At 36.1% G+C, this 26,614-nt stretch overlaps 2 protein-coding genes across 9 annotated transcripts; one reads left to right on the forward strand and one right to left on the reverse strand.

The window, feature by feature from the left end:
* Window positions 1–1,532: 1,532 nt before the first annotated feature.
* On the reverse strand, window positions 1,533–16,098 carry hsd17b3 (hydroxysteroid (17-beta) dehydrogenase 3). 4 transcript variants are annotated; one of them, XM_066711223.1, is made up of 13 exons: window positions 15,946–16,098; window positions 15,693–15,782; window positions 12,349–12,393; window positions 9,320–9,366; window positions 7,569–7,644; window positions 7,094–7,201; window positions 6,067–6,134; window positions 5,607–5,651; window positions 4,824–4,858; window positions 4,334–4,415; window positions 3,915–3,980; window positions 3,561–3,710; window positions 1,533–3,119 (listed from the first exon to the last, which is right to left on the reverse strand). In XM_066711223.1, exons 3-13 carry the CDS (start codon window positions 12,359–12,361, stop codon window positions 3,018–3,020), a joined length of 792 nt encoding a protein of 263 aa, XP_066567320.1. In that variant the 5' UTR covers window positions 12,362–12,393; window positions 15,693–15,782; window positions 15,946–16,098; the 3' UTR covers window positions 1,533–3,017. The 4 variants fall into 4 exon arrangements, with proteins under 4 accessions (XP_066567320.1, XP_066567318.1, XP_066567321.1 ...); XM_066711221.1 differs by lacking the exon at window positions 12,349–12,393 and having other exon boundaries at window positions 15,693–16,097; XM_066711224.1 differs by lacking the exons at window positions 9,320–9,366; window positions 12,349–12,393; window positions 15,946–16,098 and having other exon boundaries at window positions 15,693–15,828.
* Window positions 16,099–19,377: 3,279 nt separating this feature from the next.
* On the forward strand, window positions 19,378–26,356 carry slc35d2 (solute carrier family 35 member D2). 5 transcript variants are annotated; one of them, XM_066711225.1, is made up of 12 exons: window positions 19,381–19,609; window positions 19,877–19,910; window positions 20,147–20,233; window positions 20,677–20,744; window positions 22,015–22,086; window positions 23,279–23,347; window positions 23,689–23,794; window positions 24,444–24,536; window positions 24,621–24,688; window positions 25,065–25,143; window positions 25,584–25,666; window positions 26,055–26,356. In XM_066711225.1, exons 1-12 carry the CDS (start codon window positions 19,464–19,466, stop codon window positions 26,161–26,163), a joined length of 1,014 nt encoding a protein of 337 aa, XP_066567322.1. In that variant the 5' UTR covers window positions 19,381–19,463; the 3' UTR covers window positions 26,164–26,356. The 5 variants fall into 5 exon arrangements, with proteins under 5 accessions (XP_066567323.1, XP_066567324.1, XP_066567322.1 ...); XM_066711230.1 differs by having other exon boundaries at window positions 19,386–19,475; XM_066711226.1 differs by lacking the exon at window positions 23,279–23,347 and having other exon boundaries at window positions 19,378–19,609.
* The last annotated feature ends 258 nt before the right edge of the window (window positions 26,357–26,614 follow it).

The following is a 26,614-nucleotide window of genomic DNA, read 5'->3' on the forward strand; positions in this document are numbered from 1 at the left end:
ATACTGGAATAATCATTAGGTTGTTGATCAAAACAAGCCTACTTGTAAAGAAATCTGATTGAAACTGAGTGATCTGTGACCATCTGAATATGAGACCCCCCCAGAGCAGACTGTGTGTTTAGCCCCCAGGCTAAAATGGGGGTGTTCTAAAACTTTTGACCGGTAGTGAATACAAAGGTTAGATTGTTTCAAGCAATTTTATTGTATTGTATGGCAGTTATGTCAAACATAAAAAGGATTTAACATATTTTCTGATGTGTTCACTTCAGTTACACGTTGAGTGTTTTTTTGTCTATGTATTGACATGACATGGATTTTGTTGGTTTAGAAGAACATTGATCTTGACTTTAATCTCTTATATGGATTCAGGTTGTGGTTACTGTGTGTACTGTACTACAGTAATGAGTAATTGTTGCAGAGTAATAATAGCATTTATTTGACCATCACCAGAGTGCTCATGTGTGGCTATGCGGTGAAGAAAATGAAAATGTGTGGTGAATAATAAGATTAAGAAAATGCTTAATTTTTATTTGTTGATTACAATATTGGTCAGAGAATAAAAAGGGTACTGCTTTTTTGTCTTCAGGCCCCCAAAGATGTAGATGGAAGATTTGTGATATAGTGGAACAGAAGGCCAGTAGAACTGCACGGTTTTGAGGCCAATTAGTCATTACAAAGGCAGCTGCTGACAGAGTGGGGAAGAGGAATATTGCTACAGGTAAAGCTTCTGTTTTGGAAGAAAGAGTTTTTATTTTGGGCTACTGAGACTACAATTATTTGTTTAATTACTCCAATTGAATGTAATTTTACTGGAGTTCTAGGTCTGTCTCACTTTTATCCAGGCCACAGATCATCTGTTCACATCTTAGGCCAATAATACTTTCAGTAATGTATTAAACTGTAGTGAAACATTTTTAAATAATTAACTGGAACGGTTATCTCTCCTTATTTCATAGATATCCAGTTTATGTAAACAAAGCTACTAGATTTCATTTCTTTGTTGAATCGTCACGTGATACAAGCATCAAGAGGTTTCGCATGAGATGCATTATGGAAGGTTTCTTGGATGTGCGATTAACTCAGGCAACAGAACATTCTGACCAAGAAACCAGCGACATATCAGTGTGACCTGCTTCTTTCATTGCCATGGCTCTTTGAGATGTTTTCTGTTTTAATAGCACGGCTTCGTTTCCTTGACGTACCCTGTGTTCCAACCCTCTTATTTTGTTGTGCAGAGCACGAAGATAATCTGTTTTTGCATTCTCCCCGTAAAGATAGTTACTAACAATATTTGCTTCATGTGCCTGTCCAGGAGTGATAAAGCAAGATTTTGGTGTCGTGCCCATGTGGAGATTATGTTCCCAGAACTCCCATGGAACAGTCCATGAGAGTTAAACTGTGAAAGCTCAAAGTGAGTTTTAATAAGTAAAAACAGAGGAAAAATAACCTACAATTTTGTAAGAAAAAAAGACTATTATCATCTTATGGATGTGGATGGTGTTTTAAAATATACAGAATAATGATTACAAAGCTTTCATTGTTATCTTTGGCTGTTTATTAACTTTAACACGGAGAACAACAAGTTGGCTTGCTTTCAGTTTTATTAGAACAATACAGGTCTGAGAAAGACATTAAGTTCTTTGATGAATGGAAGGTTCATGAACTTTCTGACCCATAAACTTTAAGTACATATATTCTCAGTGGCAAAATGTCTGTTTGTTATTGAGTATTGTTAGCTATGTATTGTACAGTGAAGCCTCTGCCTTTTCATGCAAGACTGTCAATAGTGAAATATGTATTCTGGAAGATAATGTACACATACGTTCTGGTCCTTTTATAATCTCACCTAATAGAAAAAGACAATTCAGTAAAAACAATTATATCAGGCATTTCTGAAGAGCAATCTCCTTCTTGATTGCATTACTGGAGTTTGTTGAACAGTAGCATAGGGACAGTCACATACTGGTTCTTTCAATCGAAATCATTTCTTGAACACAGTCTAGTCCTTAATTATATCAATTAATTCACCCAGTCCAGAAGCAAGCACTTTTTTGTGAGGACATCCTCTGTAAAAGTCTGTGATCTGCAATAGATGCCCTCGCGAAATGAATCCTGTAGTATTGCCTAGGATCCTACAGCACAGGTTGGCCTTGGAGATCTGTGGGACTTTCTGGGTTCTGTAATATTGTAGCCCTTAAGTAATCAATTGACACATTAATTGAGCTGGTAAAAATCTTCATTCACTGCAGGTAGGCAGGTAGTTAGTGTTCTCTATAAAAGCAGCAGACTTATGGCTCTCTATAGCAGGGGTTGGCCTGTAGAGGTCTATGGTTAAGGCTATTGGATTGTCTAGTGTCCTTCATCATGCCAAAGGAGACATTGTTTGTTAAAAGGGGATTAGGAATACAAATAACCTCTTGCCATAAATTGACCAAAACACTGGTATATTATATTAATTATATTACACAGAATTAATTCACATAGTTTGTAGTGACCTTTCTACAAGCATGCCAACCACTTTAGACATTTTGAGATTCTGCTGCCTGGTATTTAACTGGAGAAATGTCAAGTCTACTCAAGGCAGCATAACTCTAAAGGAATGTGTACACAGCATTCTACCAGCTATCATATGGCATTGAGTAGAGTCAATAGGACTGGTCATGTCTGTCAAGTTAAATTAGCTATTTATGTATGTATGTTCAGGGTTTTTCAGATTGTAGGTGTTTGTTGTTTCAATTGACTATAAATATAATTTTGCAGGGGGGGAGGGGTATACTTAAAGTATAAGGTATAGGCTACTTATTAGTTTTATTGTTTTGCTACTAAACTAATTTTAATGTATTGTTTACCTCATACATTTATTAAATTGCAACTGATTCAAATGAGAAATGTTGAGAAACTCAAATGTAATTAATTGAATTCAAGACTCTTCCCATTAATAGTATTAAAGCTACTCACAAATCGGTCATATCAGATAACAGCATAACAATTTTCCAGCTCATAATTAAATATGCACGTTACTTGAAAGTTTTCATCCTTTGATTTACATATTCCAGGAATTTCCTTTGCAGTACTTCACTGTGTAGTATTTTTAGTGGAATTTTCCAAATTATCCATCCCTGTGTGGAAAAAAAATATTATAAAATATATATGGTATTTTCTCACCAAGTGTATTTTGGCCAATTATTTATGGTAAATTACATCAGCTCTTGATTTTTAAACTTAACACCTACAAATGGCCTACATGTTTTTATTTTTCTTGGAAAAGCAATAATAATAATAATAATAATATTATTATTATTATTATTATTATTATTATTATTATTATTATTATTATTATTATTAATATATATTTATAAAACCGTAAGCATTCTGTCAAAACCTATTTTTCATAATGAGGACAATACACAAATAAATGGGGAAGTCAGTGTCACATAAAACTTTCAGGATGTTAATTTAAAACACCTTTTACTTGGATTTTTTATTTAATTTTATTATACTGCCTGAACTTTTGCTTTACACAAGAAATTGAACATTAAATAAGGGAGTTCTTTATTTACCAGGATTGCATGTGGAATACATCCATAGGTTTGGTCTCCAACCATAATATTCTCCAAAGACACTTTCACAAATTCCCCTGCTGTTTTGGTAACAAAATTAGGCTTCTGGTAGTTAGTCATGGGAGTGGAAACGCCAAAGGGAGTAAGACACTGAAAATAAATTCACCAAAAATATGAATACAGTAGGATGTGGCCTCTGACAATAAGATACACTGATTGTAGCTGCACCATAATATTGAAGAAAACTCCAGCAGAACTCTCTTTGATACCTTGATATCAACACATCTATCAAATGAAATAATTAATTAGCTAAACTGTTGCTTTACCTAAGGTTATTAATACAGTCAATGTTACCTGAATGATAATTCCTTTTGATTTATATTCCGCTTGAAGCCCTCTTGAAAATCTTTCAACAAAACCCTTGTCATTTAAAAGAAAACAAAAACAATTAGACATCAAAATAAAACTTTTTTTTTTTCACAAACACTTTTAATAAGTAACCATGTTTCTAAAACATATACTCACATGTGTAAAGTGCCTAATAATGTGTAATGATTTATGTTTCAATAATAGTAATGATAGAGACTTTTGAAATTAATAAGACCTTTATGAGTCCCTGGCCCTCCTTAAAGACTGAGGCTGGGTTAATTCAGGTGATTACATTTGTTTATTAGATCTAAATACAGATGGGACCAAGATAGAAGACCCAAATAAACTGATAGTAAAAGTAGAATATAAACATTGCATTCAATATGAAATAATGCGACGCTTACCTTTGATGCTGAATAAATAGTGAATAATGGACAAGGTGTATATGCCAGGCCAGATGAAAGGTTAAGTATTAGTCCCTTTTGCCTGAAAATACAAACCAAAACTAAATCTGTGCCATCTTTTGAATGATTCAGACTTAATAGGCATAGAATAATGTCAAAGTGATGTAACTGTTTAAACAAAAAACCACAAACACTGCACATTCAGACATATAATCTCTTCCCAAATGATTTACTTTAAATATGAGATGATATAAAAGCTCAAATGGGGAATGAGGCTTTGCTGGGCAGTCAAACATTTAAAAAATGTTTTTAAACTGATGCCAGCTTATGGCAGGACTTTTCTGTTCTACTAGCAACCATTCTTACATTGTACTTCAATTATGAATTGTATTAAGGGTTACATATCTCTGCGTTTATCCCATTTTGTTCATGGGCAACATTACACATAAGAGTATCCCATAGGCTCGAGAAAGATAATACATAAACATACCTCTTTTCCATTCCTGGCAAGATCATTTTGCACATCTGTTTTAGGGAGTTTAAAGTATATTTAATCGGAAGCAATGTTTAATAAATTAACTTTGTAATCCTAAGAACTGGTAAGAAGCTGCTATAAAATGTGATTCAACATCAGAGTTTCTCTTGCACCCACCCAATTTTCCCTCTGTAAGTACAACAGAAAGCTCCCCTTCAGTACTAGCCAAGTGCACAGTAAATGTTGAATGTTCATGCTGCTAAATTACAGATGGAGATGGTAGGGGTTCCTGACATATGTAATAATCTTCACAAAAGTAATGGCAGGTTTGGGATTTCAGGGTGAGTACAGCTCAAACATATGTATATAAAGTAAACAAAATCCAAAATTACAATTTCCATACAAATCATAGGTAATTATTTGACTAGCCACCATATGATCTTTTCAGTAATCATCTGTTAGGCCACACATTCTATAATACAAATAGTTATGAAGCTATGATTATAGCCATGAAATTGCAATTATATAAAAACTACTTTTCAAACTAGTTGACTTTTAAAAGCAAAGAGTGCATTGCATTGCATTTACAACATGGTTTATTTCCCACTAATTCAGCATGTGCATAAGCACAGCTGCAAGTTAAATTAACTCCACACAACTGGAATTTTATTTAAAAGACACTACCAACTCTTTGCGAATTCATTTAATTTTAATTTGAAAAATAAATTGTTCCTTGGTATAAGTACATTCCTTGTCACTAGGTTAATAATTATTAAATTGTTACTTTACACTTCTTACCTTAACTGGAGACTTCATATTGCAGTTGATAACATTTGTTATACTCTAAAATGACAAATGGAAATAAGCTTCACTTTTATAATCACTGTAATTTATTTTTATTTTCGTCCGAGTTCAACCTTTGTGTTATTAAAATATACAAGAATATGATCAGTTAAATATGTTTATTTTTTGAATTTTTAAAATCTTTACTACTTTCCAAGACTTTTAGGGTCACTCTCCTGACTTCCAGAGCACTAAAATACATACATTATCTAACCATATATAATGTATTGCTTAATGGATTATGTATAATACTAATTGAATAATTGATATTTAATTGAATATTTTAAGTTAAAAAAAAAATATATATATATATATACACATACACATACACATACACATACACATACACATACACATAGCTTTCTACCTGCCCTACAATCATAACTAAAAAGAGAATATATTAATTGCCCCTTACCGTGTCAATGTTTTCAGTATCAAGAAAACGGCACGGTAGAGTACTACTCAGTATTCCTACATTGTTAACTAAGAAACAATAACAAGAAATTGATATGATTACACATTCAGTAACTCAACAAGGGGCCTTTTCCTGTAATGTGAAAATGCACAAGACCATTAATCTCTGATTGCTGTAAGAAAGGGCTGCTGGAAGGAGTGGTAGGGATGGGGGACAGGGGACGCAGTGGCAGCTCCCAAGTGGCAGAGTGGTTAAAGTCTCCGCCTGGAGTGCAAGCAATGGTATTACAGCAGGCAGGAGTCAGCTGGTTTCCAATCCTGCCTGTGCTGCTTTCAGTCTTCTCCGGGAGAGGGAGGATGACAACTGGATGGGGATAGCCCAGCTCTCCATAGTCCAGCACCCCTGTGGCTTGTCAGGCCCCTGCAGGTTCAGGGTGTCAAACTGTTCTGTCTACATCAGAGATTTATTTTCTTCTATATGCCATCCATAGGAGGAGTTTTTGTTTCTCTCCTCTGTGCCAAATGGTTTATTTAATGTTGGTTTACCTTATTTAAATTAATTTAAACTGTTAAAGGTCTAGTTGTATTTTATTGTATGTTTGTTGTAGTATGGTTATATCTCTCTGTAAAGCACACTGTGGATACCCCTGCGAAGGATGCAATACAATTAAAAATTGATTGATTGATGTCATAGATGGGCAGTTGGTATTCTGGGTTTTCAGTGTGAAAAACAGTACATGGCTTTGTAGTTTTACACACACATACATATGCATTACAGATTAGCTGCTCATATGTACATAGGCTTGTATCCACAGAATACAACAGAAACTACTGGTTTCCTGTCATTCACAAATTGCTTTGGGACTTTCCTTAGTTGATTTTTCTTCTTTATTTCCATTTACCTCAGGTTGACGTTACCACACTAAAAGTATCAATGAAGACATTTAATAAAGTGACATTTTAGAGAATAATATTAAAGTCAGCAGTATTATGTATAACAAAATATTTTTGAATAAAATTCAGCATACCTAAAATGCCAACATTTAGCCCCTGAATATTTTCTTCTATGCGTTTGTAGATGTCGTCTTTAGTGAAGTCTGCGGCAATTACTTTCACTTGCTGTCCCGTGGTCTCTTCTAGAAAAGATTAACAAAACAAATGTAAGAACAACTATGAATTAAATATTGGTGTAATGTTTATGGTAGGATCTCTATCAAAACAATAATCAATACCACCTAAAGAAATTATAAAATAAACAAATACCATTAACTTATTAACAGTTTTTTTCATTGCTTTGCCAAATTATTGCATTCTACAGCATGAGTTTGAATGATTTACAATGATTTGATAAAATACACCAAAGTGTTTTGATATGAACTACAGTAGATTTCATAGTATACCTCAGTTTTCCTCTATTGTATAACTCCCTGAAAGTGGTGCATCATGTGATTAGGGAGCCCTTTAAAACTGGCACTGAGGTGCAATCAAAACTTTAATTCTTACCTATTTCTTTGGCAACCTTCTTCAGTTTTTCAAGAGTCCTGCTGATGATCACAATATTCATCCCATGTTTAGCCAGCTGTAGCAGTATTGGAATAAATTACATGTTAGGCATGTCACAAGTATAAACAGTAATGTCTGGTAAGGATCATTACACAGCACTTGAATTACATCTTAATATTATGGCATTGTTTTATCAGTGAAAATCCCATGTGCCATTCAGAATATTTTCCTCTAATGTTGATCTAAAACAATAGAAACAGTGTTCAAGAGCTTTGCAGAAGTTTAAAATTGTACTTTTCCCCAGTTTTTCACCAAGGGAGCGTTCTTATCTGTCACTTATCTTATCTGTAATAGAGGAGGACATTGCACTGGACTTTGACCCTCTACCTGCTGCCTCTGAAATACATCTTAGGAGAGATCATATTATAATATAATATAATATAATATAAAATCTACTCACAACAATCAAATGAACATCTAGACCTGAAACCCAAGATCTAGCCTTTCCAGGTTGAGTGTGGATTTCAAGCATGGGTGAATTTCTGAAGCTAAACTCCTTTAGAACTGAAGTTTTTCTCACAGGCACTCAGCGTATTCTGAGAGTCGGCTGCTTCTATTGCCATCTCAATAGAAAAGAAATAGAAAAACATTCCCTTTTCCTATTATGACAGGAGACTTCAAGTAATCTTGATCATTTTTGGTTGTATGCATTTTTAATGATGGGGGTGAGATCAAACCTTTTTTAACTGAACAACACAACGAATACAGTCCCTGACTGATACTTTACCAAAGGACCAGAGATTTGGTTACATTTGCTGTGCTACACAATATTACATATTACATATTATACTTTCTTCTGCAGTAAGTTTCTTAATTGTTCTGGTTAAAGGTATTTTATTTTTGCTTTAGGTGCCCTCGGTACTCACAGACTATTTAAATATCTTTGAGAATTATGTGCTGTGTGCTCTTCACACATCCAGTGGCATAACATTAAAAAGGTCATTAATCGTAATACGATATGTCTATACTGTGCTGATGTCCATCAGGTTTTGTAAGTGATGCCAATGGATGGCTCAGCTGTGTGGAGCAGGCCGTTTTATGAACTGGACCACTGCAGAAAAATAGGATTTTCTTCAGTTCAGGATTACTAAGCTTTGCTCTTTTTTACATTGCTAACAATCTTTGACTAATCTGAACATATATAAAAAGTGATTCTTTAAATTATACCAGCCATATGTATGTGATGCAAATATTTTCAGAGTTATGGGTTTTTGAAATTGGGCCAGTCCTTATAGGAGGAAATTCCCATTTTTAGAGTTTAAGAGGTTAATATTATAATCCTTAAACTGGTTGAGATCTAGATTTGTGATTAGAAACCATTCAGAGAATCGACTGAATGTTTTGGCTATGCATGTGTTCAAGTGTTGAATTTGCATATTAAAATGTAATAGCACATAGTTGTAGAAAACAGTGGAAGAAACAACCTATAGCCACAGCCAAGGCAGACAGTTGGAATTCTCACAATTCCACAATTAGCTTTCAGCACATGCTAGCACAGGACCAAACCAGTCTAATTTAAGAATGGTGTATTCATCTGTGAAATTGATTATTCTGAAAATGTATAAACAACATTCAGTTCTTGGATCATGTTGTATTATGTAATTTAATGGATACACACAATTTTTGCAGATGTATTTGTATGTGGCAGAATTTCAGAACAGTTCATGAATTTTACAAGCCTACTTAGTTACCTCAAATGCATATGCCTTCCCAATCCCATCCGATCCCCCAGTGATAACTATGGAATGAAAGGGAGAGTGTCATAAAACAATTTATAAATAGAACTCAGACAGATTAGGTTTAGATTAGATAGTGGTTTTACAAGCCTACTTAGTAACCTCAATTTTATATAATTTAATTATATATTTGTGACACTGTGTAGAGCTGGACACAGCATCCAGCTGTGGCAGGGATGTGGGGAAATAAGGGCTTTTGTTTCTATACATTGCATGGGTGCTGAAAACAAAATAAATCCTAGCTCCTCTTGAGCTTAAATGGACACATATGGGTCCCTCTCTAAATATAGAATATGAAGATACAAGAGACAAAACACTAACAAACAATTAATTCCGTATTCCAAATCTGCAGTCAATGTCCATTAATACAATCCATTACCCTCCATCTCAAACTTGGTCTGGCTCTCCTCCCTGTCTCTGCACCCCAGGAAGCCTAGCACTTCCCGTTTTAATCGAGGGGGTGCCCGTCACGGAGGGAACGGTGGTCAGGTGTTCCCCCGGGTAATTTTCCACTCCAGGTGTCTGGGGAGGTGCAGGGCAATTCAAGGCAGTCCCTCACTGCAACACCCAGCATGTCTTCACAATATACAGTATACAGAATACTCTCAAAAGTATTCACCCCCCAAAAATTTCCATAATGTCAAAGTGAAAAATATAATCTGCAAGTTGTTCTAATATAATATGTTGTAATGAAATAATTACAAATACAAAACAGAAAATAATTGAATGCATAAGTAATTACTCCCTTTGCTATGACACTGCAATTAACACTGATTGAGCAGTGGTGAAACCAATTGTCGTTAGAAGTCACAATTAGTTGAAGGGAGTCCACCTCTATGCAATTAAGGTATGTCGCATGATTTCAGGTTAAATACATCGGTGTCTGGGAGGTCCCACAGTTAGTCAGTACAGTTCCTAACAAAAACTACATCATCATTATTATTATTATTTTTATTTCTTGGCAGACACCCTTATCCAGGGCAACTTACAAAATAAGCACAATACAAAGTGCAAGAATACAGAATCATGAAGATGAAGGAACATTCAAAGCAAATCTGGAATAAGGTTCTTCAAAAGTACCAGTCAGGTAGGATATAAGAACATTTCCAAGGCATTGAATATCTCCCGGAGCACAGTAAAGTCCATTATTAAGAAATGGAGAGAATATGGCTGTGATCTGCCTAGATCAGGCTATCCTCAAAAAAAAAAGGGCACTGTCAGGGAGGCCACCAAGAGGCCTATGGCAACTCTAAATGAGTTAGTCTTCCACAGCTGAGCTGGGAGACACTGTGCATACTGCAGCAATAGCCTGGGTGCTTCACAAAAGTGGCCTTTATGGGAGAGTGGCAAAACGAAAGCCATTGTTGAAAAAAACTCACATCAAATCTCAGCTAGTTTGCCAGAAGGCATGTGGGAGACTCTGAGACCAAGTGGAGGATTCTATGGTCTGATGAGACCAAAATAGAGCCTTTTGGCCTCAACGCTAAGCGCTATGTTTGGGGCAAACCTAACACCATACATCATCTTGAGAACACCATCCTTACCGTGAAGCATGGCGGTGGCAGCATCATGCTATGGGGATGCTTCTCTGTGTCAGGGCTTGGAAACTTTGTAAAGTTAGAGGGCAAAATGGATGCAGCAAAGTACAGAGAAAACCTGGAAGAAAAACTGTTGAAGTCTGCAAGAGACCTGGGACTTGGGAGAAGATTCATTTTCCAGCAGGACAATGACCCCAAACATACAGCCAAAAACACACTGCAGTGTGTCAAAGCCTGGACCTCAATCAAATTGAGAATATGTGGAAATAGTTGAAAATGGGTGGAACTTGAGCAATTTTGCAAAGAATGGGCAAAGATTGCTGTGTGCAGATGTGCAAAGCTGGTAGAGACTTATCCACATAGACTCATGGCTGTAATTGCTGCGAAATATGAATCTACCAAATATTGACTGAAGGGGGTGATTACATATGCATTCAATTATTTTATCAATACATTTGTAATTTAGAACAATTTGCAATTTTATAACATTATGGACATTTTCTGTGTTGATCAGTGGCAAAAACTCCTGATTATATCCATTCTGATTTCATGTTGTAACACAATGAAATGTGGAAAAGTCCAAGGGGCGTGAATACTTTTGAGAGCCACTGTATATTTAATATACAATATGACTATTCTTAATATTGTACAGTTCTGGGGCACAGCAGAAACATGAGGAAGAGGATTTCATGGATGAATTCCAAAGACATCCAAGAGAAGTTGGGTGTTTCTGGATTAGCCTATATGTTAAATCGTGTAACAGAGCACAAGATTTCCTATAACTGAGTTACCACTATGCAACAGGTTCTAGTGGGTCACTGTCTGGTGAAACCCGGCCTCCAGAAAGAAGCTGGCATTTTTTGAGGCGGCTGAAGACTCTGTATATGTTTTATATTGATGTTAGCATTAGAAATTGTTTGTATACAGACTCAGCAAATTAGCTTTATCTAGCCTAGCAAAACCAACAAGGTGGTTGTTAAAGATACATCCTATTGAAATTATTCTCTCTGCTTCCACTTCTATTTAATCTATGATAAGGGAATTGGTCTGAATGTATCGCCCATGGGCTGTGTGAATTTCCCGTTTCTCCTCTCAAAGCCAAAGATGTTACCTCGTTGTTAAGAAAACCAAAAGATCGTACTGCTTGTATGCTGTAACAGGACCAGACATCTACCTCTATGATGACCTCCTCCCTTGGGAAGGGCAGCCTACAAACTTTCCAGAGCTTGCATCTTTTGAAGCCTTTGATTGGATGAACGGCCACAAGATTCTACATCATTTTCCTATAAAGCTTCACTCATGTTTGTAAACATTAAGTTCTCACTGAAGGAGTTTTTTCCTGACGTGGGGCTTCCAAGCCGGCTTGATTAAAGTTCTATTTGCTTTATCTCGACGACTTCTCCACTTATTTCCAAGACGGGTTCTACAGCGGCTTTTCCTACATACCTGGTATACACATGTGCTGGCAGTAGGCTCATAGTGGAGTGCATTCTGATAAAAACAGATGAACAAGTTTATCAGATTTTTGTCTCATCAACCAGCATTTTGCAATGAATCAGTGTGTTATAGCCTGGCAGGATGAATAGAGCAGAGCCTGAGTCATACAGGATGCTGTGTTGGCCAATAAATTAAGTTAATGTGAGAACGTATATGTGAATTGGGAGTGTTATCCAGATGGCTCCCCCAATACTGAATGTCTGCTCTTTATACCTTTGTTTTTTTTAATACATCTATTTGTTATTTTGGAATTTTTGCCTCTGGACTGTAATATCTGATGAGGAACCCATCACACCTGCCAATACCACTCACTCGTATCTCAAATGAAGAGATCAAATATAACAAACATGTATCTGTAATTACCCCCCTGAAAATGAAAGGGTGTTCTGGGAAAGAAATGTCAAGGAAAGTCATTGCCTAACATAATGGAGTGAAGAGAAACACAGATGATTTGAAAGTCCAAGGGTAATCATTTCTGAAACCGCACAGTTACTGCTGCCTCCATTTGTACCTCAGATGACAAAGTAAGCCAGACATATTCAAGGAGGTGATGTAATGGGAAGTTGTAGTTTGGCAAGGAGGAAAAAGTATAATGGAAACATCAAATAATAATGTAATGTTTCAGCTCCAAAAGGAAGCAGTATGTAAATGGAAAAACAGATTATAAAAAGGGTTTGATACTGCCTATAGTATAAACTAGAAGAGGTTATGTGAAAGTCTGGAATACGTCTGCTTGTGCTCTCCGAGGAGATATAGTACAGACAATATTATTCTAAGCATGCACGATTCATTTTTCAACAATGTATATTGATCATATAAATGTTTAACATGTTTAAACCATTTTTGCAAAAGGCATACATATGTTGTGGGAGATTATTAGGAAAAATGTTGCAGTAGTGGGCAGTTGACTGCTAAAAATACATCACAGAATGTTCAGATTAGGCCCCCATGTGCACTTTAAGGTTTTCGTAGTTCCTTGTTTTTCATTTGTTTGTTTGTGTGCTTCTTTTCCTGAAATTCTCTTGATTTTCCCTGAATTTCAAATAGTTTTGAGACTGAAAAAAAAGTGAAAACAGATGCCAAATGAATCAACATTTCACAGAGTACTGCGCAGGAGTTAAGATGTTCACTCACTACAAATAACGGTACAAATATTGTTTATGAAATGGAATTAAAAGCAGATTTTATCATTTAGTTAACACCCGCCCCCCCTGCCCTCCTCCAAATATCTGGAAATCTCTCTATCTATAGAGGGGAAAGAACATCCAGTTCCATCATTTCACAGGACACGTGTGTAAACAACAGATTCCCTCTATGCCCTTGTTCTTCAGTGCTTGGAAAATCCATAATATTGTTTTGAAGCTATAGGCACAACCAACATGTAAAAAGGGTTTAAAAAAAAAAAGAATTTAAAATACACTTGATAAAATAATAGTCAAGACCACTTTACTTCATATAAAGCTATACTCCGCTTATTTTTATCTAATGGAAATGGCATGGCCAACACAGGATGTACATCAATGGAAACAACCTCTTGATTCAATCACTTATTTTGTTGTCATAATCCAGTTACTATCAGTCAAATTGAACAGGCATACAATTCATTTCAGTCACACTTAATATCATTTTGAATTGCTAATCTCTGACTAACCATTTTCTGACTAACACATTCATCCAATTTTATTCTGGGAAGTCTCAATTTCACATGATCATTTTAGCTACATTGTGATAACTTATTGTTAACAAATAAGGTCTCATGCATAAAGATACTGTAAAACGTTTGTGAAATGTTGGCAAGCCAAAATCATTCATTTCTTTGGGAAATAGCTTACAGAAGGACAAAAAAAAAAAAAACCTCATTGAATTGTTGGAGACCCAGGTTTCCATATGACCACTACACATCTAATTGTATCACTATGTGCCTGTTTGGCTCATGTATATTGTTCTTAAGTGGGCCACTGACACCTCTATTCTTTCAATGTATTTAATGAATTAAATGGTCCAGTTTTAAAATGGCAAATTATTTCCTGTTTAAACACATTTATATAGATGTGGTGTGGAAGGTACTGATCAATATATATATATTTTTATATACATTAATAGGAGTTAGGGATTTTATCTAACTTAAGGGTTAAAGAGGATTTTGATTTATATCAAGTCATTGGTTTACTTTTAACAGTCAGACAATCAGTCAGTTCCACTGATTGTAAAGGCTTTTGCTCCTTTAGTGATGTTAAGACATTTTGACAGATTGTAATGCTGACTAAAATATGAGGCAAAATCTCTGTAAAAACATGTCTTTTGTACAAAGCTGAAAGAACAACTTTTGTCATACATACCTTAGGGTAAAATGTTCCGATTATGTTAGGAAATAACTTGTAAACAGTTTTGTAAAGAACATCTTGACATATTGTTTAAAAATGTGTAGCAGTTTGTGACTTATTTTCTTGATTCAAATATGTTAATGCCCTGATTTGACTGTGGTTGCCAAGCAACATTTGCACCTTAAATGCAGTCAATACATAGATCTTGCTCCTGTCCTGCTGTGGTTGCTCAGCAGCCAACAATACCATGCCAAATATTAAAACAGTCAAGAACAGCTGTATTCTGTATAAATACAGGTTTTACTGTTTTACATTAATGCAAATCTAGGCATAGTAGCAGCAATAGTATTAACAACATTAGTGGAAGCTGTTTTTTGTTTGTTTGTTTGTTTATCAATTTTAGACTCCTTGATAGCTTTTAGAGCTGTTTTTATATATTTTTGGACAGTAATAGACCAATTTCCATAGTGTTTTACTGCTTCACATTATGCAGTTATTACATTAATAAGACCTTCTGGTAATTAAAAGAGCAGCCAAATGATGTAATTTACACTGATAGCTAGCCTTCTGACAATAGATGTTTCTGGTGCAATGCCTCCTATTAATTCAGTAATAAACATACTTTCAGTCATGCATACGGATAATAAAAATAATAGTCATCATCATCATCTTTGTTATAATTATCATATCTTGATAAATGAAAGACACCATAGTTTTCAAAATCTGTTCAAATCTGCTTTCTCAATAATGAAACCAACAAGCTCACCCCCAGAATACTTAGGAGGTGTGGGTAGGGAAACACAGTTCTTATCATTAACACACCCCTTTTCTTGTTAGTTTTATTTCTTTCCCCACAGGCAAGAAACCGTGAACATCACATATATACCTTACAATAATTCTATACTTATATTTTTCAACACAAAACACCAATCTGTACATTTTTCAAAATCTTCAATTAAAATAACTTACCAGCCCACTCCCCAAGTGAGGTAAAAAATGAGTGAGGCAGGGGGTACCAAGTCTTGGGGAAAAGAGTCTTCAGAAAGCCAGTTAATTTGACTGTATAAACAAGAACAAATAGAGTTCCTATTGAAATGAAAAACAGCTCCAGAAAATCCATGGCAGTTTAATAAGCTCTTGCACTTTAGATCTTCAATGCTGGCTTTTTACATCTGAGTGCCTCTGCAAAGCCTGCAGAGAGAGAGAAAAAGCCCTGACTAACCATTTAAAGTGGCAGACAAGCTGTCCAATCAGAGCCTGCTCAATACCTTTTTCTAGAATATCTTTCCAACGTAGAGTCCTATTTTGTGTGAAAACATGAGCACAGGATCAGAGTCCAAACCCATGTACACAGCACAAAGTCCAAGATCTTCTAACAGCAACCTGCTCCCCTGCTGTTGCTTAAATAGTGTCCCATTAGCTGCATTGCACCACTAGAGGTTTCAGAAATAGGTAGTTTCATGCATTTACGAAATCTGTCAAAGGGCACTACAAATTGCAGTGTGAGCTGAATCTCCGTTTATCATACACCCTTTTAGTCAGGGACACATTGTGGAAAACCTGACCGTGAAACCCATAAAAAAGGAATTTAAGAAAATAACCAAGTTTTCAATACTAAGTTGTTAAATGTGCATGTCTGTATTTTCTATTGGAGCTTTATTATGGAGTAAAGTAAAATTTGAACAGTTTTTTCTTGATTGTTGATCAGTGAAAGGTTGTTGTTTATTCTATTTTAATCTTAGTGAATATTTAGTACAAGACAAATCGCATTTTAGTTCTCAGTGGCATGATTTTAGCGCCATCTGTTGCCCACAGAAGTTATGTTGTACAATCTTACATTAAGCTGTACTTGCAAGTGAAAAGATCATTATTATATGTAGATGAAAATTATAAAATATAATGTTAATATAGTGGCACAGTGATTGGCACTACCGTCTCTGAACTTCTTGGACCCAGGGTTGACTCCAACATTAGGTGTGGAGTGGAGTTTGCCCATTCTCCCTGGTAGTGTTGGGCATGCTCTGGCTCCGGAGGCCAGAACCGGAGGTGGAGCTGGCAGGGCTGGAGCCAGAGCGGAGCTGGACTTGGCCTCATCAGAGCTCATCAGTTCTCACTCCAGCTATTAGTACATAATACATTCTTTATCATTTAATTGTAATTATATGACAGCTTCACTTTCTCACTCCGTTCAAGAAGTGATTAGATAATCTCAGGGCAGATCTCGCGTGAACTACTTCCTAAAGAAGGAAAGTCCATTTTAACTATCTCCAGACCAGATTCTTCATCTGCCTAAATTAATGACAACTGAGAGGGGGGTGCTGGTGATTTGACGATGACGGGTGGAGGTCGAGTGCAAATTGTTCACGGATAACATTTAATGACCTTTCCAATAGATTACAGTATTTAAAATAACCGGACATCTGCCAAAAATACTGGACGGGGTCAAAGTACATACACTATATGGCCAAAAGTATGTGGACATCTGCTCATCAAACATCTCATTCCAAAATCATGGACATTAAAATGGATTTGGTCCCCCCTTTGATGCAATAACAGCATGCAGAGACTTGCTTCCATTCAGCCACAAGAGCATTACTGAGGTCAGGCATGATGTTGGGCGATTAGGCCTGGCTCACAGTTGGTGTTCCAATTAATCCCAAAGGTGTTCGATGGAGTTGAGGTCTGGGCTCTGTGCAGGCCAGTCGAGTTCTTCCACCCGATCTCAACAAACTCTTTCTGTATGGACCTCAGTCTGTGCATGTGGGTATTGCAAAGGAAACAGGAAAGGGCCTTCCCCAAACTGCTGCCCAAAAGTTGGATCATGCTCAAAATCATCTCGAATGTAATTTCATGCTGTAGCATAAATATTTCCCTTCAGTGGAACTAAAAGGTCCGAACCATGAACAGCTCTAGACCTCCTCCAAAGTTTACAGTTAGTACTATCCATTTGGGCAGGTAGCGTTCTCCTGGCATCCGCCAAACCCAGATCCATCCATCGGACTGCCAGATGGTGAAGCGTGATTCATCACTCCAGAGATTGTTTCCACTGCTCCAGAGTTCAATGGTGGCGATCTTTACACCACTCTAGTCAACGCTTGGCATTGTGCATGGTGATTTTAGTCTTGTGTGGCTGCCTGGCCATGGAAACCAATTTCATGAAGCTCCCAACGAACAGTTCTTGTGCTGACGTTGCTTCCAGAGGCAGTTTGGCCAAATATTGACTGAAGGGGGTGAATACTTATGCATTCAATCATTTTCGATTTAGGCTTTGTAATTTAGACAATTCGCCAAGACATTATGGACATTTTCAGTGTTGATTAGTGGAAAAAACTCCCGATTAAATCCATTCTGATTTCATCTTGTAACACAATATGTGGAAAAGTCCAAGGGGGGTGAATTATTTTTAGAGCCACTGTATACATCTGTCAGCAATGGGTATGACTGAAATAGCTAGATCCACTATTTAGAAGGGGTGTCCACATACTGTTGGCCTTGTAGTGTAAACATACTGGACAGTCCAGTAAAATACTGGCCGTCTGGCAACCCTAATTGCCACAGACATCTTTACAATTTTCTACTTTCATGTTTGAATGGTTAAACAGATGCTTGTTATTCATGTATATTTTTTTAAACAGTTATTTACATAAAATAAGTAAAAAAATAAATAAAAAAAAAATAAAAAAAAAGGAAACGTTATAAATAACGATCCCATCCTAGTTTGCACTGGTTTTTGTGGCTCCAGAGCTAGAGCTGGTTAAAAGCAGCCGGAGCCGGAACAGCAGTGTGGAGCTGCCCTGGAGTACTCTAAAGACATGCTGCTTAGTTTGACTGTTCACAACTGCCCTGTAGTGCGTGTCTGACTAGTGCAGAGCTATGGGTAATGATCTCATCCTGTAAAGGACTGATGAAGGCTGGAAGGATGGATAGAAATTATACATCAATGATTAGATTACACACACATGCACACACACGTGCACTTGAGAGTGGGTGAGTTATAGTAGTCAAAATGTGTGCATCTGATCCAAACACACCACAGTTCCAAGTTATTACATCCATAGGTATAGTGGAAGATGCAATGTGAAATAATTAATCCAGACTTGGCATCACAAGTTGTATATTGACATCTAGTGGCGAATTTAAGAAAAAAAAAGCCTTTATATTCATATTGCATAAATAAAATCGGTCTGAACCATGGACATCATAGTTATAAAGTTTCTGTTCTCGTGCTGAATATCATACATAGTACATTCATTTGTATCTGCTTTTGACAAATGTGATACCCAAGGTGCTTTTGAATTTAGAAGTTTAAGAGCTTGACTGTGCATGGCTCAGCATGGAATAAGTATGTAACCTCCTTAAATAAATACACATTCATGCATAAATTACTTTCCTTTTAGCTAAATAGTAGTATTACAAATGTGTTAAAATATAGGTTGCCTCGTGGGATAAGAACAGTGGAACTGTCCCTTTAAGTTTAAGCAGCAAGTAAATTGCAGTTTAATCATATAGGTCGTGTTCATATAGCTCACAATTACGCAGTTGTGCGCGGATCTACGCTGCTCCACCAATGGGATCATGGGATTCCGCAGTTCTGCGCAGGACTGCGGAAATCTGCGCAACAAGAACACGACCACGAGTCTTACGAAATCGAAAGTTGTACCTCGGACAGGAGGCGCTCCGTGCCGGCTGCCGGGCGTGGCATCGTGCGCTCTTCTTTAAACCGTGACTGAGAAGCGGAGCATGAAAATGCAGGTTTCCACTTCAGTTTCGTTACCTGATTCAGAACAAGTGCATTCTAGATTAGTTAAAGTTCTCTCAGCGATGTTTTATGCCGCCAGCTCTTTTCTCATTATTCTAGTGAACAAAAACATCCTTACAAACTACAGGTGAGCTGCTTGCTTGGACTAGATTCAGACAACTTCCGGGTTTCATTTCCAGTCCTGTTTACCTGACGATTGATTTAGACATTGATTTGCGTTGGACTGTTTTGCTGATGTTATTGAGGGCATGTGTACATCCACATATGAACTCCAGGGTCTCCTATATGTAAATCAACTTTAACATATTTAATTGTTGAAATGCATGTTATTTAGATAGAATACAGCATCATGATAATAAACAACAACGATGACAGTCCTGTGTTTTCTCCCTAGGTTCCCTTCTTATCTCTTCCTAGGGATTTGTCAGGTAAGTGAATTTATACCATGTATTTTAATATATAAATCACAGTACATTTATACAGTAATTATTAACATAAAACTTTCACATAGGACTTACTGAAAGTTATTGTAATTTTTCAATGCATTTAAAATAGCAATCCTTAAAATCCTGACAAATATAATTTAAGGTTAAATAGCAAATGTATGAATTACTAGTGATACACCTGTAAGACATTTAATTGTGTTTGCACAACTCTGTTCCAGATGGCGACAACAATACTTGTACTCTACACTGCAAAACTGACTCAAACTATTAGTTTTCCAGATTTTGACAGAAATATACCTTATAAGGTAAGTCTGACATGTTTAAAAATAATTAGTTTAAAATGAAAAATTGCTAGTTATACATCCATCAGCTACTGGGACAACAGATAAATACCAATGTTAGTTCTTCACAGTGTCGATCCGCCCCTGGCCTTCGATGTGCAGAGTAGTAGTACGGTTTGCTTTTCCTCCTGTAGCGGAGTTTCTATGACAGCTCTCTAGTTTGTAGTAAATATATATAGTCCCTTATCTGATTTGCAATTGCATTTCTCCTAAGAATAAAATAATTTTCAGCACTGCTCTCCTTGAATCACTGAGACACTCCAGACTTGGTGACATTTCATTGCTGTGTTGTATGGACTGGTCCCGTCCCCCCCCCCCAACAAAAATAATAATAATCCATCAATTCTCAAGATGTGGTTAATCACAATATGTATGCATTGTTCAAAGTGAGCTGTTCTATTTGACAGATTTTTCCACTACCACTTCTTTATGTTGGGAATCATGTGACAGGACTGGCAAGCACAAAGAAATTAAGGTATAGTATGTTCTAATCAGACAAACATAATCTTTGTCTCTACCAACACGTGTTGATATGGCAATCATGAATGCAATAGATTATCTACTATAAGGTTACAAAACATTCTATTCACTTTATAGCTTGTGGTAGGCTTTATGTCAGTCATTACAAAGGTGGGAACAGTTTGACAAGGCAGCAAAGTTTCTATTTAAAAATAAATAAAAAGATGCATTTATTGATATTGCTGCCAAAATTTAAAAAAAAACAAATACTAAAAACTTAGAAACAAGCAGGACTGTTCCTTCAATAAAGCATTCAAGACTACTTACCAAAATAGAAGAAAACACCACCACCGTAAATAAATACCTAAAGCAGGCTCAAAGTTGAGTGCTCAGTATTGCTAGTACAGCTCTCTCAATCTGAGCACATTAACCCTACCTATATACTCCTTGTGCAGGGCCGATCCCTTAGATCAAACCATTATCATTTATAGGGGAACAATGCAAAAATACATTAAAAAAATACATATATAAAGTTAACACAAAAAAGTATAATGTTTTTAATTAAATTAAAATATAACAAGATATGTCTATAAATGTATACACATCAAGTACAAAAGAAATACAAATGCAAATAATGAGCTTCTCCAATCAGAGGTGGAAAAAACTACATTGGGCCCACATGGGGTTATGGTAATAAATTACATAAAGCCCCTCAGAAAACAAACAAACCAAAGACAAGTTTATTTTATGTTTTCCCTCCCTTATAAGGACATGGTGTACTGCCGTACATGACTTAAAATATAATACATTTAATACACAACACAGCACCCAAACATGTCCTGGATCTCCCTGTATAAGGGCATCTGCTAAGAAATAAATAATAAAACATGTCAGACAAACAGTCACTGTTTGCAATGCCACATTAGTTTCTGTAACTTTGCAGTCAGAAATGAATTAAATGGGTATCATTTTAATCTGATACAGACATGCTTTCTGCTTTGTCAAAGAGATTAATTAAACAAACAAATGTGAATCCTAGGTTGTTGTTGTTTATTTAATTTTTTTTGTATGTCTCTTTAAAATACAGCCAAAAAATCACTTTGGATAAAAGTGTCTGTAAACTGACTAATTTATAAAGTTCTTAATTCAATTTTAGTTTAATTTCCATAAACAAGTTCCACCTTTTGAACAAATATGAACACACCTGTTAAAGTGTTTCCTCACAAGTTGCCTGACTGCATATTGTGTACAACCAGCTCTTGATTCCCTTTTTCTTTATTCCACAGTTTACCAATGTTCACTGTTCTGAGGAAATTTACAATTCTAATGACAATGATCCTTGAATCAAGACTGTTAAGGTAATATACTTTTTGAATTTTCATTATTGTTTCGCCATATGTTCAAACAATCATATGTGGAGATAGTAAATGTACAGCTGGAAAGAAACAAATGTTAAACTGAAGATTTCTCATGAAAACGTTCAGTATTTGTTACTATTGCTTATCAGGCATGATAGTGTTATTTGAACCATGGGGTAACATGTAATCTTAATACCATGCCCTGCTTTCTTTGTATTAATTTCCATACCTATATAAAATGCACAACTCAAATTTCATGTTCACCTCAAGCACTTCAGTGCACTGCTCAGTTGCAAGACAGAATCTGAAAACTCAGTTGAAAACATGCTCCCACCTTCACATCAGTCTAACATGATCAATTCAACAGAATATCAATAGGTTCTGAGCACTGTCTTTATTCCTGCTTCATTCATGATGTGTTAGTATTGTGGTATTGGTCACTGGGCTGTGATGCTATGTAATACTTAATTGTACTGAATGCTTGAAGGCTAACAATGTATACGGTGTCCTTAGTCTAGTATATGATTGAAAACCACAAACGAGCACTCAGGACTGGGACAATAATAAACTATATTGTCCTGCTCTGATCAGGGGCTCCTAAAATTCTCTTCAGCTCAGAAGTGCACACACGCCTTGTGTGAATCTTTGAACAACCAGCAGGGATACACTTCAATGTAACGTGCTCACTGTTATGATCCTGCTTCAGTGAAAAGGAATTGGTATGAACAAGGTCAGCCTGGGTCTAATGTTCATACCCCAAAGCTGGCGACTTCATCACCACATTGACACAATTTCCCAGATCTGATTATTAGATGCTGTCTTCATCCTTGGCCTTCTACCAGAGGTTATGCATCTTACAGCATAATAAAAAAATCACCTGAATGATAAATGCATGGACATACAAATAACCTTACACCTTTTTACATCTCCGCATGTCTGTCTCCTCCTCTTCGCTGTCAAAAGCGTAAGGTTCATTAGCTAATCTAAACCAAACTGGGTCATATGAGGAAAGTCTGAATACTGGCTATACAAAATGCCTATTAATGTCATAAATGATGCACTTTCTTTCAAAATGTTTAAGTCCTTCAATCTTTCAATAGTAGCAATTAAGGCAGCTTTATTGTTTGGCAATTTTTTTCTTTTTTCCTGAGTCTGTTCCATATTAACTTATTAATTCCTTTATTGTTTTCAGAAAGTCATTCCCACATTCTGTTGTGCTTTGTGTGACTGGGATGATCCTTGGAGCTTTGATAGCAGCTTGGTAAAGCCACATGATGTATTTATTTTTCCAACAACAATGCTTAAGAGACTGGTATAATTGTATCTTCTACAATTATTTTAGAAATACTTTACATCATTGCTCAAATGTGTAATTTCAGCTTCAGTCACTTTAGTATTCTGAAATCAGTCACTCCCCCACACCTAATATACATGTGATTTTATCAAATCCTATTTGTTTAACTTTTGTTTAATTTTCATTTTGCCGTCTTGTCTTGAAAGAATGTTTTTCAGACACTAATGAATTATGTGAATGGTTATGATTTTACACATTGTATGTTTTCTCTAAACATAGTAACATGACTATATTTCTTAATTCGTCAGCTCGGATCTTGCTTTTGATTTTGAAGGATACATCTTCATTTTTCTCAATGACCTGTTCACAGCTGCCAGTGGAGTGTACACCAAAAAGAAACTTGACTCCTCTGAGGTAGAGCTCACATGCTGGTACTCTATTGAATGTCACTTACACTCATTCCTTGCCCTGTTATTTTCAAACGAATAGCTCACTTTCATTAAAACAGGCAGGACCTTGTTACTCTTCCTTTTAGACCGAAAGCGAAGCTCATCCTTGATTAGTGTATTTTCCCTAGTTTCTTATTTTGGTCTCTAAGGCCCCCACTGTACAAGAGTTAAGTATTGTTGTATCATATTTTCAAGGGTCTAATTTTATCTAAAGCTGCTATTAGGATTTAAACGTCTGAGGTCTTTCTGATTCCTAATGCATGCAATGCAGACTGCTCTCCCATTAATTCTAGGTACTTTCCAAGAACAAACTGTCTAGGGGATTTCTAGAACAGTATAAAGTAACTGGCAGCCTCTTTCACATTACCCAGTTTTTGCTGTCCTGAACTATTTGTAAAATAAACAAAACAAAAAAGTGTACTACCTAATGTATTTGAGAAGGGCATATTTTTTCATCAGAGTGGTTTAACCTTTCCATTTTGAGACACTAATTTGTTAATTTTACTTTGTGAGTCAGATTGATCATAACAAGTATTTCACCATCTAGCTAGACTTTGTTGCATCTTGTGAAGAGTGAGTGCAGACACAATAATATCTATTCATTTCATTCAAAGGGTCTTGGAAAATATGGGGTGCTGTTCTACAATGCATGCTTTATAATAATACCTACCATCCTAGCAAGCTTGTATACCGGAGACCTGCAAAAGGTAAAACTTATGTATAATGGAAAGGGAAGCAAATATCTGTTTTGTTTTACATATCAGTAATAATTTATATATCATTAATTGTAGGCCATTGCTTTTGATCACTGGATGAAATACACCTTCGTTTGTCACTTCCTGTTGTCTTGTATTTTGGGGTAAGAAGCATGGTGATTCACCTTTACATTAATTATGATGGGGAAATGCAGACAGATTTTCTCCACTACTGGAGTAATAAGCAATAAGATGCATCCTCATTTTGCTGGAAACATATTGTCTGCTGATCTGAGTTGCTGAAGATCCTTCTGTCCAGATTTGTTGAAAAGCCTGTTTCTTCCATAATTAACCATTGCAACTTACTCAATTAACAACACAGATGATGCATTGGACAAGATAAATATTTTATCCTGAGCACTTCTTTAAACAGCAGCAAAAACGTAATCCATAATTGAATGAAACCTTTCCCAGAATAAAAACCATATCAAAGGGTAAGCGGTCATGTGTGTAGTAACAGTGTTCTGTTGCCCCCTCCAGGTTTGTTCTGATGTATTCCATCGTGCTTTGCAGCCATTACAACTCGGCCCTCACAACTACAGTAGTTGGAGCCATAAAGGTATGTCCCAAAATGTTAAAATCTAAGGGGCTCCTGGGGTACACATCTGATAAAAGTACTCCTCCAAAAGTTCACTGTGAGTTCTATATGCTGGACAAGCTGGTATCCAGCCTATACCCTTGCCAGCTTTGTCCAAGACTTCCCAGGGGGCAGTGCACGAATGACTGAGTGTTGCCAGGGAAGGGTAGGTTGAAGCTGACTAATACAAATATGGTTCACTGCACACGTGACTCTTGATCTTGCTCAGGCACCTGAAACTTGAGGATATTAGCTGTTCAAACCTTTGAATATGTAAGTATAGGACCAGGAAAAGTCCAGTAACTACACATTTCTGTGTATTTCCATAAAAACAAGAGCCATTACACACAAATCATTTTAATACTTAAATATAACATAATTTGTCAATTTGTCACATAATTTTCCATTTTGTGTTTTTCTAGAACGTGGGTGTGGCTTACATCGGCATGTTTGTGGGGGGAGACTATGTATTCTCATTTTTGAACTTCATTGGATTAAATATTTGGTAAGTTATATCTGCAGCAAACTGTTTTATGAGTTTTGTCATGGATTTATAACATGAATGTATTTTAATCTTCTAATAAGTATTAACCTCACATCCACTCTAAATTCAGACTACTAGTCTGCCAAAGGTCAATAATGGTTTAAAGTAGACCAGCCTTTTTAATGTAGATAGAAACCAGTACTGGAAGCTGGTACTATAAACATTAAGTTCACTGGCTAATAACTGAATTGGTGCACTAAGCCTCTAAACACGGGTTACTATTCTGTAGCCTTCTAGGAAGAATAATTAGTCCAATGACGCATTTGGTATCTCATTTTAATTTTGCTGTATTAAGTAAACGGGTAATATATAGTCTCCTGAACTAAAACTTGTTGCTTTTATTCTACAGCATGTCTGGAGGGCTCACGTATTCCTTCTTTACGTTCCGAAGCAATTCACGCATTTCAACTTCAACATCCGTTAGTGATCATGAGTTAAGCAAAGGTCAAAGTACTTAATGTTCAGATGGCATTACAGATCATTCAAAAACCGTGAATGTGTTCATATGACACCTGTTTTTGCAGAAATTGTTAGTCTCAAAACACTTTTATGGAGCTGTGTTGACGACATTATCCATCCCTGGTTTTGTTTACAAATATTGTTTTGCCTTTATGGTGCGTCCTAAGTCAATAATCAATTTTGCATTACAAATGGAGTTTTGTCATTTTCAACACATCTATCACTGTCAAAAACATTGAGAAACACCTTTCCCTTCTAACTGGCACTGAGGGACAAAACCTGAATGCGATGCAAGAGAGCGGACCTGGGTCAAATACGTATTTTCTGTATTTCCAATAACTTCAAATAATTTTCCAAAATCTAATTTTAAAAATGATAAATTGTATCCTGTTTCAGATTACTATTTGAATGTATTTGAAAATACCTTTTAAAAGTATTTGTATGTATTTT

The sequence above is a fragment of the Amia ocellicauda genome, chromosome 8 (assembly GCF_036373705.1).
Source record: "Amia ocellicauda isolate fAmiCal2 chromosome 8, fAmiCal2.hap1, whole genome shotgun sequence".
Lineage (NCBI taxonomy): Eukaryota > Metazoa > Chordata > Actinopteri > Amiiformes > Amiidae > Amia > Amia ocellicauda.